Source organism: Tympanuchus pallidicinctus, unplaced genomic scaffold, assembly GCF_026119805.1.
Source record: "Tympanuchus pallidicinctus isolate F22 unplaced genomic scaffold, pur_lepc_1.0 scaffold11, whole genome shotgun sequence".
In the NCBI taxonomy this organism is placed as follows: domain Eukaryota; kingdom Metazoa; phylum Chordata; class Aves; order Galliformes; family Phasianidae; genus Tympanuchus; species Tympanuchus pallidicinctus.
In genome coordinates this window covers 23,860,286-23,881,147 of record NW_026294627.1, presented here as the reverse complement: position 1 = coordinate 23,881,147, position 20,862 = coordinate 23,860,286, and the positions used below count along the sequence as shown (strand labels likewise).

Sequence of the window (20,862 nt, the reverse complement as noted above, 5' to 3'; positions counted from 1 at the left end):
TTAGCAGTTACAGCTACTAACATTAAGACAGTATGAAGCAAAAAGCATCAGGAAGCTTGTGTATTTCCAGTGTTTTTTCTTCTACAAAATTATTTACCCACAGTACAAAGCATTGTGTGGGAAGTTTAAGACAAAGGACTGCGTGGATGTCAAGCTGCTACGAGTAGCAGTAGATGGTGCAGTTTTATAAGATTAATACAATTCAGTGACCTACCTTGAAGCTTCTTTAATAACATTTTGCAAAAATATCAGTCTGGTTTGTAAGCTTCCCTGTACATGCTTCAGTAAAAGGAAGATTCTTTCATATTCTTAAAGAAATAAGAGCAAAAACAGTTAAACAGATGTCTGGTATAACATTTTGCTTCATGTGAACAAGGGCAAGAGAATTAATTCAGCTTCTGCGAGATTTTAAGTTAGATCATCTAAAAACAGGCTCATAACAACACATAAAACACACAGTTTTATCAACATTAACTTTAAAAACCATAATAAGACGGTGGTGTTTAAGGTATTACTGGGATACCTCTAATTCTAGTATCAATAATGAAGATCATTGCTTACATGAATACTGACAGATTCAGTGATATTTTAATCATTCATCCAGCAAGTTTTTATAAGATGCTTTAAAACAAATCTATCTAGCTTTCAATTTTGTTTCACTCTCACAGTTTAACATTTTTCTGAAAAGGTAAAACAATGTTAGTTCTTTGCCTAGCTCTCATGCCAGTCATTTAATGAAGGAATGTGGAATACTTACTTCTTCCTGGCTTTCGGATCTCTTTCATAATTTGTGCTCTCAGCTCCATATTAATCTCTCTGGAACTTCTGCAGGGCACTGTTTTTTTCCCTTTGCTGGTTGAAGATAGTGGCAAACTATCTTCAGTATTTTGTTCTTTACTACTCGATTCATCATGATTCTCCAAAAATCCATCAACATTCAAGTTATTCCCTATATGCTCATGGTCTGCACCCTCTATATGAGCTGCTGATCGATCCAATGAATTGAATGGAGAAGACATTGAAAATTCAGAATCCACAGCATCTGGGAAATCATCTGATGAAAGTGAGTCTGTAACATGATTCTCTACCACATCATCCATTGCAATCTCATTATTAGCTTCTGATGCTAAAAACAAGTGAAAAAAATACAATAAAAACCAGATTACATTTACAAATTCTACCTTCTTTATGATCTGATAGAGGTCACTGAAACTATAACAAACATCAATACCTCTAAAACTATGCTTCTGCTTATCTATTATACTTGCCAGGCACAAGAAAACGTTGGTTGTTCTTTCAGGGTTGTAATAATGAGCGCATTAGTTTATTTCCTGTCAATTAATGGCTTAATAAAATCACAGCTGTATTCTTCACATGAAAGGGAAAATTGATAAATGTATTATCAACAAAGCAAAGAGTGAACCTGTAAAATGTACTTTTACGACATACTTCTCTTTCCTTATTAAAGTGAACTGACAAACTTATTGAACAACTGTTGCTCACTGAACAGCGAGAGCAAGACTTTTACAGAGTACCTCAGCTCAATGCTAAGAAAAATAAATTCACTGCACTACAGTGAAATTCAAAATAACCTCACGTCGTGATAACTTCTGGAGCTTGTAAACCTGCAGGAAAAAGAACACCCTTTTGTTTACATTGTCTCCTTATTTAATACAGGAAATACATTGTTTATACTGGAAAGTTCACATAAGAGAGACTTCAGTCTGAAGGGCTATGTGATAAGCCCCCACTGCACACTTCAATACTTCATTTCCAAAATTTGCCCTATTTGGGAAATCAGCCAATGAGTTTTCTATATAAACAAGCTTCTTACATAAAATTAAATAAAAACCAAACTCTCTACATACAAGAATTCACTTACTTTTGTGAACAGCAATAGGTTTAACAAGGTCAAGCTGTGCTTGTGTGATTGGTGATGGTGGTCCTTTTCCTCCAATGTGGTTATTCACAACTGGAGGAGTTTGTGGTCGACCTCTGAGCAGGGGAGACATACAGCGACGCCTTTTTGGAATCCCTTGCATACTTGGTTCTCCAGGTCTTTTATGCTTATTTTGAGGTCCTGATACAAACTCATCTGCTTCATCTATCATCATTCCCTGTATTAAATGGGTAGAATGCTTAGAACTTCAATCCAGAAATACATAATATAAAATGTTGTGAATACTGATGCGGTGATGCTTATAAGGCAATAATGAACAATATGCCACTACTTATCAGCTTCTCAAATGGCAAATGAAACATGATTAGGTATTATCTATACTACAGTGACAAATATTTCATTTATACAGCACTTTGAAGGCATAACACTGGTTTCTAATAAAGACTGCTCTTCATATGATAGCACTGATGAAAAACACCTGAGGAACATCCTTGTACAAGATGCCTTCCCAAATTGGGAAATACTTGGAAATACTTCTCCTATACTTTACTCTTTGAATAGTCTAACCAGCAGCAGACACAACAGTAAGTTTTTAAAAAAGCTGTATGGAAAAGTCACCTTTTTGTCCAATTTGAATGGATTGCCAAATGTATGGAGCCTTCGGGGTTGATCAGGATCAAGCTCTCGGAGTGGAGAAGGGATTTGTTTTAGATATTCCTGGTAGTTTCCCATTTGTGCTATAGGTACACTGTGAACTTGATCTGTTGTAAAAGGATGATTTATTAATATATTATACTAGTGTCATGGGAATTCAGCCTATATCCACATTAACATCTCAGATTTTCAGTCTTTTATCAAATGCATTAACAGAGTAGATATGCAAAACTCACCATTATTCTCACCTAATTGGTATTTACAACATCATGCTTTGAGTGCAGAAAGCTTGCTTAAATGAATCTGTCGTGTATTCCATCATGACATGGAAAAAGCAATAGCTGTCATGCATGGATTTTAGTTTTCCAGAGTGTCCCATAGCTTTTCAACAGGTAGATGGGTGGAAAAAAAAACAAGACTTGCAATAAATTTTATCTAAAACATTACTACAAACAAAACCTACAGTACTGCAAAGTAGTAATGCCATGCTGCACATAGCTTTGATAGACATCTATCCAATTTTGGGTACATCACATGTAATTGTTGAGACTGGCACGTTCTTGAAGCTACAGTGATTTTTTTGCCACTGGAATCAAAGTCTCGAAATCTACAGGACCTGAAAACTTACAAATTTGAAGTTTCTAAGCCTTTCATCAAGCTGAACACAAGCCACCAAAAACAGCAGAGAAAATAATTGTAAAGTTTTGATGTGTTTGAATCCCTTCACCAAAGAGCAACTTGATTTCAAATGATGTTCTCTCACTACTTAAGTCAGATGAACAACAGTAACCAAGTGATAATGCAACTTTCACTTGCATTACCCATTTTCTCCACTTTTTTTTAATCATCTTCTATTCGTTAGATGCTCTAACATAGTGCCAGAAGACATAAATGAAAGTGAAAATGAAACAATTCTACAACTCCTGTTGACCTAAAGGGTGAAAGAATCACACTGACAGCACCTAGTGAGTAAGCTCATCTTTCCACTGCTCACAAAATACTTCCTACATAGAAAAAGATCTTAATGTTCAAAAATCCCCTCAAGTTTTCTTACATACATCATGAAACTTGGTGAAAAAAAATAAGTGAACAAAGAATCCATAAGTAAAAGGCTAAGTCTCCTAAGACTAAAGGATAGAGCAGTGAATCTGCATCCTCTGTCCCCAGCTGTTTTTCTTCCAATTAGCTAAGGAAAAAAGTCAAGTTTAATGGCAATGGCTGCTAAGCTTTTATGAATAAATATTTGTGGAGTTTTCAAAATTTAATAAAAGCAATATCACAAAGGCAAAAAAAAAAAGTAAACACAACTAACCTTCATCTTGTCCTTTGAGGAACTTCCGAGTACTCTTCAGTAAGTTAGATCTCATTCGTGTTAATTGATCCAAAAGATTTCTTCTAGGTATATCATAAGCATTTCTAAAAGTTTGAGGTTTCAAATCCTACGGTTTCAGCAATTAAAGTTTCAATTAACACAATGTATGGAACAATATCTAGCATTTCAATGGTAGTATATTGAAAATAACAACATTACACACAGTGGTGCTTACCTTATTCAGCAAAGCTATTTGGAACCCAGCATACTCCTTCATATTGAAGTCTAGAGGTCTATGAGGAATTTCCCCAGTAATCCCCTGTAGCAGATGTTGAAAATCGTTCCTATGTGCCATAGACAGGTTGTGTGATCTGCTTCTGACCTTAATTCCAGTCTCTTGCGCTACCTTTTTGCCTACAGAGCCAATGACTCTATCGGACTCTATTTTGGCCTTAATTTAAAATAAATAAATAAATAAAATTGACAATATGCTCTCAAAAGAATTAGTCACTTATTCATTTTAAATTCCTACCTAGAAGATTCAACAATGTGCTAACACACTATGACGACCATAACCAGGATGAGTGCTTAAGGAGTGCTTAGTACAAAACCACTTAATGTTTACTACAATTTCAAATATAGTGAACAGTTTGTGCCTAGTTTTCTGCATATTTCTCCCTCTGCTGCCCATTACTAAGCACCAATATGCATGCAATGCTTTTATTTTCATAAGTCATAATTTGACTGGCAATTCTCTGCAAGTCTACCTGTACTCAAACTGTTTTCTGCTGCAAGAGCTAAATGCTAGCTTTCAAGACTGATTCTCTCACAACTATAGTTGTGATCAGTCATACAATGGTATCACAGCTTTCTAAAAGCTCAATACAGTCATAACATTAAATAAAAAAATAGGAAATACATGAAAATACCCAATCCTATTTGACCAGACAGACCTCACCCCCAGCACTGTTAGATTTGTACCAAAATTAAACATGTTCATAAATGCCAACTTTGGGGCAGAATACAGTTGAACAAAGAGCTAGAATTTGCCAAGACAATTTGCCAGTGTTTGTTTTGCAGCTTTATATAAATTTGCAGACTACTCAAAATCTGAATTTGTACTTAAGAATACTGTGCCTGTACTGATAGAATCTTTCAGAAGTGAGAAAAGCTTTGTGTACAATTTGCAGTGTATGTCATAGCATCTTAAGAGTCCACAAAGGCTAGATTGAGAGATTAGTTCATTTAGTAGAACACTGAGCAATGTGACCATGATTTGCTAGAATATGCTCTAGAATTCAAGTTTGCTCCCCTGTCAAATAATAGCTTATATCCACTTTTTTGTTGTTGTTTTAATAAAAGCTGATCTGTAAGAACTTGTTAGCTACGTGAGAAGTACTTGCGCTACTATTAAATTTCAAGCCTGTTGCATTCTTCCATTATGTTGCACATGAAAGCTTAACATGCACAGCTCAACAAAAAAGCAAAGGTAGCAGGGCAGAAATGCCTTAGCTGGGGCAGGGGACTAGGCAGAGATACATGCACTATTCTGAATAGCATCAACAACTTCATAATTTCACAAAAGGTCACTTGCAACTTTTGTATGTATACTTATTTGACATTATGTCAGTTCAGTTTTCATTTACTGAACACTTTCCATTTCAAAAGCCACATTCTGATTCAGATGCATCTAAGTACAAATCCCTATTTTCAGAAAAGATGCTGGAGTAAGATAACATGTTTTCTTTTGGACAAAAATATGCTACTAACTGTACACGTAAAAATGTTCCTTAAATACAGGAGATCTTAACATGTACCTCCATATCTATCTATACAGCCCACTCTAAATTTATCTTAAATGTTTTCTTTCAAATCACAGAACCAAAATACTTCTTTATTAATTGCTTATGGGAAGGCATTAACTTGATCTTCCTGCTCTTTTTCCTTGAAAACTCTTGAACTTGAGTACTTTAAGATATTATCCTGATATTACAAGTTTTTACTGCTCTTGTACTTCAACATTACCTGCTGACTCAACTTTTTGAGATATGAAATGACACTGTAACTAAGTCCATATTCCACATTGTCAGCTATAAGGTTTGGTGCTCCCATCATTCTCACAGCTTTCTTCAAAGGCTGAAACATGGAATATATTGCAAAGTCATGTTTAACTTTACAAGTGTTATATACATACTTTAACTGCCCCAGATAGGACATGAAGTCCTTAAAAACAAAAGACAGATTTTTCAGGACAGGTTTTTTTTGTTGTTGTTTATAAGTATCATTCCATTCACGCTGAATCAGTCATGAACAGAAATCATTTATTAGTTACAGTTGTTGAATTTTATTGCTATACTCAAATTTCAAGTCTTCTCACAGGACTACAGTGAAAAGAGTATCACTGTACATAGAAGTCCAGTTATTCTCTTAAAAATATATATTCTACTTGAAATAGGTTAAAAAAAAAAAAAAGCACCCATACTGGAAAGGTAACTATAGCTGTTTAATAAAATAGAAACTTGAAAACCAAGTCATCTTACCCCAAGATAATAAGGAGGCATTGTCTTCAAATAGCTTTCAAATGACTGCAGCCATTTTAATGTTGGCTTTGCCTTGTGTACTTTAAACAAGTCATCTGATGGTTATGAAAAACAGAGACACAATGAAAGACGTCTGGTTTTTTTTTTCCCTAATAGGAGAAATGCTAAGAAAATACTAATTCCTTAATGCTTAACTACATTATTTTAACATATATACAACTAAACCAAATATACACAAAAGATCAATACATAAAAGATAAAAGTTGCAGCCAAAAGATGGAACCTGATCAATTTAATAAATGAGATGATAGATTGAGAATAATAGCTACCAATATAAAAGAAGTGAGACTACATTTCCAAAAGAATGATTACATAAATTATTCTTGCACTTTCAGCACAAGTCAGGGACATCACAACAGTTGTTTAGTAGTGAAATAAATATTATCATGGATGAAATTGCTTAGCATTCTAGCTTTCTGTAGGTATGACTAATACTGTCAGCAGCTGGATAAAACTCTTTAGACCAGATCAATTTTTCAGTTGCTTACTACTAAAGATTTTATAGTCTGGTACTTACCTAGCAGTGGAAGAAGAACTGGATAATTATAAGGCATCACAAATAAATTCACACAATTCAGGGCTGTACTAGCTTTCAAGTAACCAAAAGGATGACCGAGTTCACTGTATTTTGCACTATTGCTCACATACACCTGCAATAAAACACATTACAAGTTAAGCACATTTTGACGTATTCTGTAAATTTAAAGTTTTACATCCTAATTTGATTCTAGAGTAAATTACATGACAAATAGCTTTATAGAGACTTCATTTAAGTGTGTATTCTACTTGCCTGCCAGCAGGTCTGAGGGGATTTTCTTTCCAGGATAAACTGGGTCAGTGGTGAAGGCTCTAACTCATATTTGTCAAAAGGCAGTTTGTCAATGACCATCGGTTCACAGTCAGTGCAGGAGAATTTCACCACAGGATGAGAAGTGCGAGGTGGCTAAACATAAGCATTCCACTGTTAATGAGTCTGCATACAATGACTAAAGCTTCTTTGTACTGTGACAGCCAAAATAGACTATTTAAAAACAAACATTTAAGGAGCCTACTGAATACAGGATTCATACTTATAAGTCCTAAGCACATCATTTGACATTGGCACTGTCGTGAAACATCTTGGAAATTAATTTTCTAAATATTAATCATTTTACCTACTAAATTTACAACAGTAAAATTTCATACATATACACAAAAACTGTACAAATGGAAGTAAATCCCTGCGTGGACTTCAACACTACTTTGGGGCATGCCCACTTTGACCCTGCAGAACTAAGCTTTGTACTTTCATATTTGTTGATTTTCTCTGTTTAACAGCACGTCTCCTTCTGGGCAAATTTTATATTTAACAATTTCAAACTGAATTACAGTGATTCATATGAGAAGAGTTTATAGCAACTCACATTTTAACTGGAATTGAGGCAATTTAATTGTAATCTTTTTATTAATTACAGGGAAAAAGCCTTTCAATCTCAAGTTTCAGATATAAGTTGCTAACACTTGTAATTTCTTTTGCTGAACAGAGGCAGCAAATTTTTATGTCATGAAATTTGGAACCACATGCCTTACTTTGAAGGACTTTCAGGAGAGGAGCTAAAGCTTTTATACTTACCCTTAACCTCCTCCAAGGCTACTAGAATCTGAGGAAGATCTCACCTGGGAAGTCTCCTTCCATTTAGTCTCTTTACAAGAAGTCAACTAATAAATACGTAAAATGAGCTACGGAAATACGGAGTTTCTTGGACCTTCCTAACACCTCACCTTGAAAGTAATTTTTCCTACAAGTTTATAAACTTTAGTCTCTTCCTTTTAGGATGAGCCAGCCAAATGTTATCTGTCCACAGAGTTGGTCTTGCCTTGAGTATCTCCACTCTGAGGAGGCTGTACTGTCCAAGTGCACACAAAACAGGAGGCCCACTCAATTGAAGGAACTGCAATTCTCTTGAAAGAAGATGCCTCCAATAAATAGTTGTAGCGGAGTTTCTGACCAAGCCATGAAGCAGTTATACTAAGAATAAAAAGGCTGCAAAAGAAGTTGAATGCTAAGACTTGAGTAGTCCCATAAGTTTTGACTGGACAGCAAGACTATTTTTTACCTCAAAGCAGTGAGAGCAGCCATTTACATGTTGATGTACCAACAGAATCATTAGCAGACTTTCGCATACATTTAAGAATGCCTTGATTGTACCATCTACATTATATGAAACAGTTTTGAGGTAGCCTATTTCAGATAACTTCACAGTGTATCAGGGGGCAAAGCAAAATGTAACTACAAATTCTTAAGTAAACAGGATGTTAAGTTCTAGCACTATATAGTCATAAAAGTCAGAAAATACAAGTCTTGAAACACTATAAGCAAATGTAGCTCCCTCACATTGCATAGGGAAGGTTCAGTTGGGAATTTCAATTGATATCTACAGGAATTTAGCTGCATGTGCAGTAATCCAATGTTTTGTGCAGTTATGAGAGAGGTACACACACTACGAGAGCAAAGTATTTTTTCACATCTTCTTGCAATTTAGCTTCAAGTTTTCAGTGATTTGGAACGATAGTTCTTCACTTGGCAAGATCTATTTTAGCAATGTCAATCAAGATCCACAGTAGCAGACAAATCATAGAAACTTTTCACAGTGAAAGGAAGCAGATATACCATTACTGACAGTGATTACAAGAAGTACAGAGGGCAGAGCAGTTTTTTCTGACAGCAGTTTTTTCAGTATCCAGTGCTGTGGCTTTTTGCTTTTTAAACGACTACAAGATTATATTGGTTTGCTTTTTTGTTCATGGAATGGGGACAGATCCCAGCAACACCACATCTACAAACTTGACTAAAATTTCATACTTGCATCATTCTACAACAACCTGTATTTCACAGTAAATTTTGCAAACATAATATAATTTTCATGAGCAGCTCAGTGAGCTAATCAAACTACTTTTGGATCAAAAATCAACAAAAATCATCATGAAAGACAGGGAAGAATTATACAATTCCACACAAGTTCCACTTTAATGATTTTCAAAGATAAATAGAAATAAATATTTTATACTAAAGATTAGTCTTCATACCATACAAAAGGCACTGGCATATATTATTTATGGAAACAAGAACAAGGAAAACTAATTCTGTAGATAGCACTTTAAAAAAAAGGCAAGTTTCTCTACTTGGGATAAGCTAGAAATATAGTTGCAACAAACAGTAGATGAAATTGCATCCATCAGCTACAGTGCAAACAGAACTATCTCAAGGATGCAAAACTGGTAAGATCATACAATCTTCTTTCTATTAACATCATGTTAGGTAATAAAATTTAGTAGTCCATTATCAGACCAAGTGCCATCTGATTTCTGGCTTGGTACTTTAAGAGTTTTGACAAAGTGTGCATAGACTAGGTTGACTTACTAGGTTGACTTATCTGCTACAGTCAATTTCTTAATGCTTCAAAGTGAATACCATGTTACTTGTTCATGAGCAAATTATCTAACATAACAGCAATATGGATTTTCATGTGACATTCCTTAGTTCATAGAGCCTTTACAATGGCTCCAATAAAGCACATCTCTCAAGACTTAAAAATAATTAGGTAGGAAATTCAGGAGTACTCCTCCTCTTATTTTATCTAACTTCAGTACTTACCAGCGTTGGTGAATTCTGATCTGGCCAAAAAGATTCAGGAACAGGCCAGTGACCAATAGGAACCCCAGTTTTAGGGTTTGGTCTAACATAAATGAGTTTATGACAGCTGTGCCAAGGCTGGGGTCCAAAGGGCCTAGTTATATCCACCTGTCCATCTACAAAGGAAAAATGCTTTATAAATCAAAATAGTATTAAAACTCAAAGAGCATTTATCAGCTTCTGTGAAGAGTTCAAGAACTACGTTCCCAGGGATGATACTCCTTCAGTTAATATTATTTTCAAAAAACACTTGTGCAAAAAAGTAGTAATGATGAAAAAACAAGTGAGCATTGGATATTTACAGAACCACAGTTGAATTATCTGGAGCTCTTTATAACCATTAGATTGCCTTTCTCATCCTATTATTATTCCCAGTTAACCTTCATATCTCCATGCTTAAAGACAATACTTGATACACACAGTTAAGACTATTGGACTAATGTATTGCAGCAAAGGAAGATTAGAAAATCCCACAAAAGCCTCCCAGGAACATCCCAAAATGGACCCAGGCTACATTTAGAATGAGAATTTAAGGACAGCAGAGTTATACCTGCTATTCTAAATTTCAAATTTTCCTTTGGTTTTGCAATTCTTATATTAACTTCACTAAACTATACTGACATCATCATTGTCATCTGATATCAAAGTGTGAAAGACATCAAATACCATCAATCGGCGAGGGATCTGGTCCAGCTTTTTCAAAATTTATTACCACTCCACTTTGCACTTTTTGCACCAGTGATTCAAGACACTGATTCAGCATTCTTGGAGAGCATACACAGTATGATCGACCTGGAACAGAATAGCCAATGTTGAAGTCACTCAGTGTTCTGCTCTTACTTTAACTTAAATGGATCAAAGCCGCTGTTTTGTTATACTTAACAAAATAGGTATAGATTACTGATTTAAAGCATATGCCAAACACTCTAAGGACCAAGGCAGCCTAGTAAAGCAGTGATAGTGCTACCTGCATCTTATCTGAAATGCTTGGGTTCTAGCTCCTTAATGACATTAGCTCAAATTCCTGGTTGAATCCATGGAAAATGGGCTCCCCCTTGTGACGGACATCAACACAACTGTCGAAAAATTTCAGTCAAAGCACTACTTAGCACAAGCCTACGTTAGCCAGGAAGTAATTGAATCAGATTCTTTTGGAATGTTTAAAATCCTTCTGCTTGCTTTCTACCAAATCTTCTGCAATGGATCATAAGTATCACCACATTTCAGCATGCAATCAAAGCATTTTACATAGGAATTAAAAAGCTAATGCCCAAATTTGAATATAATTTCTAACAGGTAAGAGTTACAAAGGCAAGAAAAGCAACAATTCTGCAGAATTCCTCTGCATTTTACACTGCAGAAATCCTGCACTGCATTGTGCGTTCTCTTAAAAAAAAAAAATCTTAAAGCAAGCCAAAAGTATGGGGAATGTTTAAAGTATGACAGAATATACTACAGAATCAACTGCTATAATTTCTAATTATGATACTGAAGAGAATTTTAAAAAAGTTTTTCCAATAAAATGCTAAAGGAATTAGATTCAAATTCTTCCAAGACAAGTTACATCTGAAGCATTAAACCAGGGTCATTAGATTTATTGTAATCAAGTCCTGAGTTTTCAGCAAGTAAGAGTTCACCCCACACACCTGATTAACAAAGCCATGTTCAATTCATTTTCTAAGTCACTGATTTGTCAAAGGAAGCCAGGGCACCTACCTCCTGTGACTTCACACATGGGTGTGATTGCAGAGTCATCCACTGGTACCCCTGCCATCTGCTCTGATTCTGGTGATGAAACACCAGGCAAACGAAGCACTAAAGCAAACAACCTCTGATCCCATCGAAAGGGTTCCTTAGTCAACTCGCTCCCAGGCAGAGGGGAATTGAGAGGTAAGTGGAGCTGAAAAGGAATTTAAATCTGTGAGTAGCTACTTCAAAAATAAATCAAGTTACATAGCGATAGCAAATCTATATCCACTTATAAACACAGCTACAACCAGCTATTTATGATTCTCTTTTGCTACTGTACAAGCAAAACTTAATGTAATCAGCACTTCAAAGAAATTTAAGGACAAGATGAGGCAAAAACTTGAGAACCACAAGCTGAGTGGGAACCACCACCTTCTGAATATAAACTTAAGAATCAACAGAATATCTTCTTTGGAATTTTATCTGTAAGAACTAATTTTCTGCAGAATAAGCCTACTGTCAGCTATCTTCTGGTGGATTCTTCAAGTTAAAAGGCACAGCCAAGTGAAAAGGTATTTTTAACTTAAGCCTACTAGAGAAGAAGCATAACGTGGGTATAGCTGCCGAAAACAATCCAGCTACCATGACAATCTGATCCAAATAACTTCAAGCAAATCAATGTGGTGGTTATGTTATAGCATCAGAAAGGAGTGACTTTAGCTAAGTTGAGTACATCCCTCAGTCATACTCAAACTTTCTCAGTGCTCTAAGTAAACAACAGGTTGAAATCAATACCGAAATCTAAAGTGTTCTTACTTATACATAATAACAATAGCTGCAGCTATCTACACAAGGAAGAACTGTCTGCTGTGCCATTGTATTGCCTCTATCTGGAAAGAACTAAATGATTTTTAGTTACTAATATTAAAAGATACCACCCAGGGACACAGAATAGATGGGGATCATTCATTTTGCTTTAGGTACCAGTAGAAACAGTAGCAACTCAAGAGTTTCCAACTTTAAACACAGTTCACTAATAATACAGCAAAAATATTAATTAACAAGCAAAGATCATCAGAACATCTCAAATTCCTGTACAATTATAACTAGAGTTAACTGAAACAAGAAAACAAATCCATGCTTTAAAAGGCATTCAGAAGACATCACTTTTTGCGTACAGTTACCATATGCACAAATTAGTGGAGCAAAACATTTTAAAGTTTTAAAAAATAATCAACCCTAGAAAATTTGTACAGATAAACTAGGCTTATAACAAGTAATTACAGGTTTCAGAAAAATGAGACAAACCCCCAGCAGATGTTGCCACCATCAGTACAAGCAAAATCTTTGTTTTATTAAAGCAATGTAGCCACGAGGGTAGGAAAAAGTCCCCAGAACAATGGCCAAGTAGTACTAACAGTTCCATTACCTCATCATGTGAAAGGGTTAAACCCAAAAGCAGAAACCCAAGAACAGCTGCTAGGATAAAACTCAAATGTTTTCCTTCTAACACAGCATTCAAAAAATTCCAAACCTGCATCTTATCTCTACTTCAGCATCAAGTTTCAAAATTTGATGCAAGTCCACCAAAGATACATTTTAGTTCACAGTGACTGGTTAAAGAGTTTGCAAAAAGTTGTTGGAAAATGCTTCGGGTTTTTGTTTGTTGTTTTAAAGTTTAAACTGAAAGCACAGATCTTAGTTACCAAATCAGAAACAAACTATTTCTGCTTATTTATTTGCAAGCATGTCATATTAGGAAAAATACATGCCTCCACCTTCGAAGAATAATTACTTTATGCAACCTCAAAGCCAGGTAGAAATGAGACAAAGCCATTCAACATGTCAGCAGGAATCAGAATATTGCCTTCTCAGAGCACCTCATAATTCCTCCTGAATCTGTTTTTGCTGTTACGAGCATACAGCATGTTGAAGAGCACCATTTTCCCCAAATGTTTGATGGGAAGTTGCTCAAGGGGTACTCAACTATATATGTGGTTTATTACTGATTCATACATGCCCTCCCCCTTTTTATGCAAACAGAACCCAAAACCTGCTCAAGAAAGGAAACTTACAGCTAAAAGAATAGCCAAGTTCTTCATAAATAGTGTCCAATCCCAATAGTAAGATTCAATTGTAAGCACCACAAAGTCATCTATTGGGACTATTATTTAGGAGTCAATAAACTTTCCAACACAGATCTCAGCCAACAGATGAGTAAGATTTAGTGGTTCTGGAGAGCACATTTCCTTGGCAAAACATACCTTCATAGCAGCACTATATCTCTCCAGGCAGCACACATTACAAGGTTGCTGTCTGACCCTGCCCCAGTGCTATTCTGAGTTCAGTGCATCTCAGACTACAAAACCTTCTTTCAGCTCAGCTGGTTATAAGTGAGCAAACCCAAAAAAACAAAGCAGGTCACAGCAGCAGACCACTGCAACATGCACAAATTACTACCAGAAATGTTTTTAAAATCTCAGACCACATGCAAAGCCAGCAGTATTACATCATATGTCCTCACTCTCTTCCCTACAGTCTAATTTTGTTAAATTTAACATCCATGTTATTGGAGAAGTTGTAGATTCAAACCAGGCTTCATACTCCAGAAATGTTGAGCTCTGTCTTTTCACACTCAGCACTGTTCATATGTTTTGTTGCTGTTGTTTTGAAACAAACAAAAAAAATCCTTCAAAACTAACACGTATTTACCATAGCACCACAGCAACTGCATACCTAACAGAAAATAAAGTGGGCCGGAAACCCGCAGCTTGCATTTTCTTTCCCTGCACATTTCACATCTTTTCCTATTTTATCTTTCATTTTGGTTGTTGAGAGAAAGATAGAACGAACAAGTGAAAAAGAAGTTATTTACCAACAATGGTCTTCAAGGTTGTCTGTGTTGAATAACACACAAGTGCCCTCATAACCTTGTAACTTAGTATTGGGAAACAGATTTGTTTTTATCTCAAGACTTATTTGTAAGAGTATACACAAACTCTACTTTTTCCTGAAGGTTTTTGTTGTACCCATGACAAGTAGATCTGTAACATTCCAAGCATACTCAGTATTCCACCACTAGAGGACAGTAGGATGAACAGCCAAGATTCAAGCCCAGCTGATAAAAGTCCTTCAGAATATCTACTTCAGATCATTAGGAAATGCCAGCATCGGTTTCCTATTATTTTCTGTATTATCATTTGCAGTTAAAACAGAAAACCACTTCTATAGGACATAATTTCAGATCACAGAGACACCATCTCAATGACATGACTGATTTTGCCGTTCTAATGCTAACTATGTTAACTACAAGCAAGTGCACACTCAGCTAATAGTTGCACAGTATTCTCATCTCATCTCAAGTGTTCTGGGCCTTGGCACCAAATACTGAAAACCCACCAACTGCTAAGAGAAATAACTTGGATGAGGAAGCATGGGAACACACAGAGAAAGGGATACATCACCTACTTGTTGCACAAGTAGATTAGAAACCCATATTGGAGTTGGAAAAGCTACTTTTAAAAATACTGTTGAGTATTTACAGCTCTTGATTACTGCTGAAAGTAAGGAGGATCTTGCCACTCGTCAAAGTTATTACAGCCAGGATTTAAAACAAATCCTGGAAGGGCTTGATGTAGCAATGCCAATGGCTTTTGTGATGAAGAGTCCAAAATTACCAATTCCTCCCATAAGAGTCTCCTGTAGCAGGAAGAAATCATAAGAATGGCAACATATAGAGGACAAATAACACGACTGATGCTGTCTGTTTGCATAATCATGCATCAGTACATCAATGGTCAATAAGCCAGTTTCATGCTTGCAAATGGGAGTTTAATGCTTCATACTAAAATGAAGTACATGTAGAAGGAAGATGTGGAGAGATATCCCAGAAGCTGCAAAACTTGAGAAGTATGATGTCGGATTGACTAGCCATTAAATTATAACATTCTGTAATGTAAAGAGGAATAAGAAATCCTTTCAAGCAATTGAACATTTTCTAAGGGAAATGTCAGGAAAAGGCAAAGACCAAATCTGAGGGACCATGACAGAAGTGAATGCCACTTCCAAGATTTTATAGCATCAGGTTTATAATTAATGATGGTATTCAAACAGTGCAAGTCCCTCAGTTCCTTAAGTTATAACTGAATAAAAGTGAATCAAAGGAAGAGTCTGCTCAACATGCCTCGCTGAACGTAGAACTGATGCAGACACTTTTCAGTACCTCAGCACTGGTTCATTAGAAGTCAGTGTTCGAAGGACTGAGATTCTTAAGTCCTTTTAATTGGTGTTGGTACTGATGAGAGTTGCATAGACTGCACCGTTTGTCTTTAGTCTGAGACAAAGTGTTAAACTCCAGAGGGAAAGGACAAACGAAGAATTCAGCCAAGAATTCAGGCTCTGAAATAAAGTTTGACAGCTTATAGTAGGGCAAGTGACAATGTTACAACAGTAATAAAGCCAATTTCATTGGTAAGAATGCAAATGTCCATCTGAAAGAAAAAGTTACCTTCATCTTTCCTACTGGCTTCACACAGGCAGCAGTAAGACAGTCCCCCACACTTAGGCTTCTCTTGTAAAGGCTGAACATGTGCAATTTTCAACCTCGAGCGCATTTGCTTTAGAATCATAGAATCACAAGGTTGGAAAGGACCCACAAGATCATCTAGTCCAACCATCCTCCCAACACCACTGCTACCACAAGCACTAAACCAAATCTTGCAGCTCCTCATCAAGACACCTCTTGAACTTTTCCAGGGGCGGCAACTCCACCACCTCCCTGGGCAGCCATTCCAGTGCCTGACCACTCTGAGACAAAAAGTGTTATGTTTAACCTAAACTTCCTGTGGCCATTTCCTCAGGTCCTGTTTGTTGCCCAGGAGAAGAGGCCAAATCCCTCCTCATTACAACCCTCCTTCAGGCAGTTGTAGAGTGCAGTGACGTCTCCCCTGAGCCTCCTCTTCTCCAGACTGAACAATCCCAGCTCCCTCAGCCACTCCTCATAAGACTTGTGCTCCAGACCCCTCACCAGTTTCGCTGCCCTTCTCTGGACATGTTCCAGGGCCTCAATGTCTCTATTGTAGTGAGGGGCCCAAAACTGAACACAATACTCGAGGTGCGGCCTCGCCAGTGCTGAGTACCCACTGATCACCTTTGATGTACCCTCACTCCACGATGTCAGTACCAGATTTTACAGCTTTGTCATTCAACATTGAAGTTGCTCATCCCCAAGGAAGGATTTACATGATTATTTGACCAGTTTTATCTTTCAAAAATAAAACACAGTATTCTGCTGTTAAGAGTGCTGCTACATACTGTAGAAAGCTTGTCTTCTCTTTAGTTTACACTTGCTCACCAAATTACAGTTAACACGAAGTTGCTATTCTACTTCATAACTTAGAAGGTTAAAAAACACAGTAGAAGTTTTATAAAGATAACCTACTTGATGTCTTGGATCCAGGCATGCCTTTTCAGTTACTGGCTATGTCTATTTGTTAGTAGTCCATATAGAATTATCAAGTCATTCAAGTGTCTTCCTTCTACGTCAAACACGTTACAAAAATGCTCAAATATCACTTTCCACACAAGCAACTTCTGTAAGTGTTATCAGAATGCAATATAATAGAGTATTAACAGAGTAGAAGTTCAAGAAACTGATGAACAATAATGTCTGATAAATTACTCTGTATACTCAAATGTGGTGTACCACATAAAAAGTCTGAATACTCCTCTTAAGTTTCAAGACAGGCATTTGAAAATTAGCCTTGCCCTTGAAAGGAAAATGAGTTTAGAGTTTTGTTTTTCTACTGCATGAAATAGATACTAAGACAGTCACACAAAGCCATCCTTCCTTTTTTTTTTTTTTTAACATCTTTTTAAGGAAATAATTCAGTGCAGTCATTAAGCTAAAACAGTCTGGTGTCTCAGCATTAACTGATTCTGAGTTGGCTAGATATTCAAGCAGATAATCCAATATATTAAGGCCTTTTAGTGCTTTAAAAACTGTACTACAGATTTAACTTGAAATATATTTCTTCCACTCTTACTTTTGATTATAAGGATATTACTGATCAGATTGTAATCACTTTAAGAGCCTTGTGTGAACAATGTATTTCATATACTGCCCAGCAACAATTTTCTTTGGGAAATGACTACATTAAGTTGGATCTATATGTACTTACATTTAGATCAGTTAAACATTTAGATGTTTCGAATAAATCAGTTTCTTCCACTAACATATTTTAAATGAACTCACTTGAAATAAACAGTGAACTGAGTCTACTATACAGACCAAAGTTGCACTACATGCTTCTGTCACGTGATAAGAAAAAAGAGCAATTTAGATTCTGACAGTACTATTGTATAAAATTACTTCGAGATAAAGGAAAAAACATGCAAGTTTAAGCTATTAATGAATGCACCTTACAGTAGGATCATAAGTTTCTCCTCAAAGCAGTATTCAACTGTGTTTAGTACGCTGCAAACAGAGATCAGATCTTACCTCTTCCTGTATTCCACTTGTTGTAGTTAATTTACTCCCATCAGTAACTGTTATAATTATTGCTGGCTCCAGAAAAAATGGGTTTCTTCCCTAAGAAAAGAAAAAAGTAACTTCATTTAAAATGATGCAACAAATTCATAAGTTTTGGTTCATTAAGCAGTCATTGACAAAACAGCAAGTGTTATTCTCATGTATGGTTCCATGGGTTTCTCAGACTTTTTACAGTTTGGCCATAGAAAGGTAGACAACACATCTCTACTCAGATAATACAAACAAAATATGGCAAAAAATGATTAACAGAGGACTGGAAGAATAAGACTTACAGCAGTATTCAGACAGCAGCTATTCAGAGGAGCAACTTACTCTCCAAATCAGATATGCCCTGTTCTACCTGTTGCAGTTGATCTTACGCTTGATTTAATTACTGCGTGACCAACTAAAGCATTTTCACAGCACCTTGTGATAATGATTCTAGTGTTAACAAGTGTTCTATATATTAAGGAAAAACTTTTAAATGAACAGTAGTAGCTACTACTTCTTTTCCACTCAAGGAGTTCAATCATGCATGCAAGAAAACTTCACAAGAAAGTTCTTGAAAAAAAATAAACCTTCTATAATGAATTATTTAAGATTCAAACATACAATCTGAGGCATTCTGTGTTCCAACCAAGTCATTCAACTGATTTATAACAAAAATATGTTTGGTTTGCTATTGGTACTTCCTTTTTATCTATTGCCAGTATGCTAGGAGTCTTCAGGCCCTTCTGAATAAGAAAGAGGATCCTAAATTAATCCACAGATGTGTCCACTCCAAGAAAAGTTAGTACATTATATCCTAGCCAGGGTTACAGACAGAATGGTCTAAGGGCCAGCACAACCTTTTGTTTAGTGGGTCCTACTCTGTACGTCCAAGCTTAACACCTCATTTTTTCTTCAGAAAACAGCAAAGATAATGCCAGACCCACAGCCTAGTACCATTTATAAACAAACCCTCTCATGAAGGATTATAATTAATTCTGAAATAGTGGACATAATTAAGAGCTTTCAGTAAAAAGATCATTTAAATTATCACTTATATATATATAATGGTTTTAAGTACTGATTGTTTAGATCAGAAATATCACTTCACTGAATTTGAAATCCATTTGGTAAGGGGCATTCATTTTAAGCAGCAACACCTTTACCACGGACAATTTACTTTAGGCCAACAGAAAAATGAAAAAGCTATTTGCTCTGTTTTCTGAAGCTTAGTGAAGATTATAAGATTTTCTTTTAGAATAGCACTACATACAAAACCTAAGCAAAACCAGAAATTAAACAGTGAAGATCAATTCCTTCTATGATAGGCAAGCTGGTTCATTATCTAATTTAAATAGCTACATGAACTTAAGGATTCCTACCATACAAGTAATTTTAATTGAAAGCAATTGAGGAATTTTTAGTCTCATTTAACTATGAAGAACACTTACTTACTTTGCCAACTAGAATCATAGAATCTAGAGGCCTGGGTTGAAAAGGACCACAGTGCTCATCCAGTTTCAACCCCCTGCTATGTGCAGGATCGCCAACCAGCAGACCAGGCTGCCCAGAGCCACATCCAGCCTGGCCTTGAATGCCTCCAGGGATGGGGCATCCACAGCCTCCTTGGGCAACCTGTTCCAGTGCGTCACCACCCTGTGAGTGGAAAAACTTCCTCCTAGAACTTCACCACAACTACAAAACAGCAGCAGGAAGCTAATTATTTTGAAGCTGGAATAGTATTTGAAAAAGGGTTTCTAACTCAAGGAAAATAATATTTCTCATGAACATGGACTTCTAAAAAAATACTTTCATCCTAGCTCAACAACAGATTATAAAAGGTGAATAAAAACACAAGATTTTAGATTTAGAACATTATGGGTTATACTCTTCTAGGTCAATATTCTGGTGTTCTGGCACAACTACATGACGTTATGACGTGGAATACCAGTAACAAAAATCATAAAACCACAACAAATTCTAAATATAATTATGGAAAATTTAGTCTCTGACATCATTAACTACAGTTCCTTATTATCTTAAGCGCTTTTCTGTAGCCCAATTATAATCTCCTAATCTTAGCCATCCAAAATTTAAGCCTTAAATTTAGAATCTTAGAATTATGAAGTTCTGAAGAAGGAACAAAAATTGCACCTCCTCTAGAAAAAGTCTGAAGATTATAGGCAGAGTGACTTCAGCCTTAATCTCTCATAATTTCACATGATAATGATCAAGATACTGTCTAGAATGCAAACATAGCAACTTATTTACAAAAGCTTTTTTTTTTTTTTAAACCAAAAAAGAGCAACACACATTTATAGCCAGAGTAACAACTGATTTGAGAATTTCAAAGACTAAGTAACTCTTTTCACACCAGGGCTAGATGTGGAAACAGTAGCAATTCACTCTCACAGAATACTTCATATCTATGTAAGTACTAAGGGAAAGCTTTCCCTTGAAATCTCTTCACATGTGAAATTATATAACCTCAAGTTCATCAAAAGAGCTACATATTAT

The 20,862-nt window shown here is 36.0% G+C and overlaps 1 protein-coding gene across 2 annotated transcripts in view; it reads right to left on the bottom strand.

Annotated features, from left to right (window-relative positions):
- Positions 1 to 20,862, bottom strand: part of INTS6 (integrator complex subunit 6) — a 42,152-nt gene that overhangs the window by 4,458 nt on the left and 16,832 nt on the right. The window contains exons 4-17 of one of the 2 annotated variants that reach the window (XM_052670829.1): positions 18,328 to 18,417; positions 11,856 to 12,039; positions 10,806 to 10,931; positions 10,101 to 10,255; positions 7,257 to 7,409; positions 6,984 to 7,116; positions 6,407 to 6,501; positions 5,892 to 6,002; positions 4,102 to 4,317; positions 3,867 to 3,993; positions 2,519 to 2,661; positions 1,883 to 2,117; positions 758 to 1,126; positions 215 to 308 (exon numbers count right to left, since the gene is read on the bottom strand). In XM_052670829.1, the coding sequence (XP_052526789.1) occupies positions 215 to 308; positions 758 to 1,126; positions 1,883 to 2,117; positions 2,519 to 2,661; positions 3,867 to 3,993; positions 4,102 to 4,317; positions 5,892 to 6,002; positions 6,407 to 6,501; positions 6,984 to 7,116; positions 7,257 to 7,409; positions 10,101 to 10,255; positions 10,806 to 10,931; positions 11,856 to 12,039; positions 18,328 to 18,417 (2,231 nt within the window). The remainder of the gene's footprint in view (positions 1 to 214; positions 309 to 757; positions 1,127 to 1,882; positions 2,118 to 2,518; positions 2,662 to 3,866; positions 3,994 to 4,101; positions 4,318 to 5,891; positions 6,003 to 6,406; positions 6,502 to 6,983; positions 7,117 to 7,256; positions 7,410 to 10,100; positions 10,256 to 10,805; positions 10,932 to 11,855; positions 12,040 to 18,327; positions 18,418 to 20,862) is intronic. The other variant, XM_052670830.1, reaches the window with a different exon arrangement.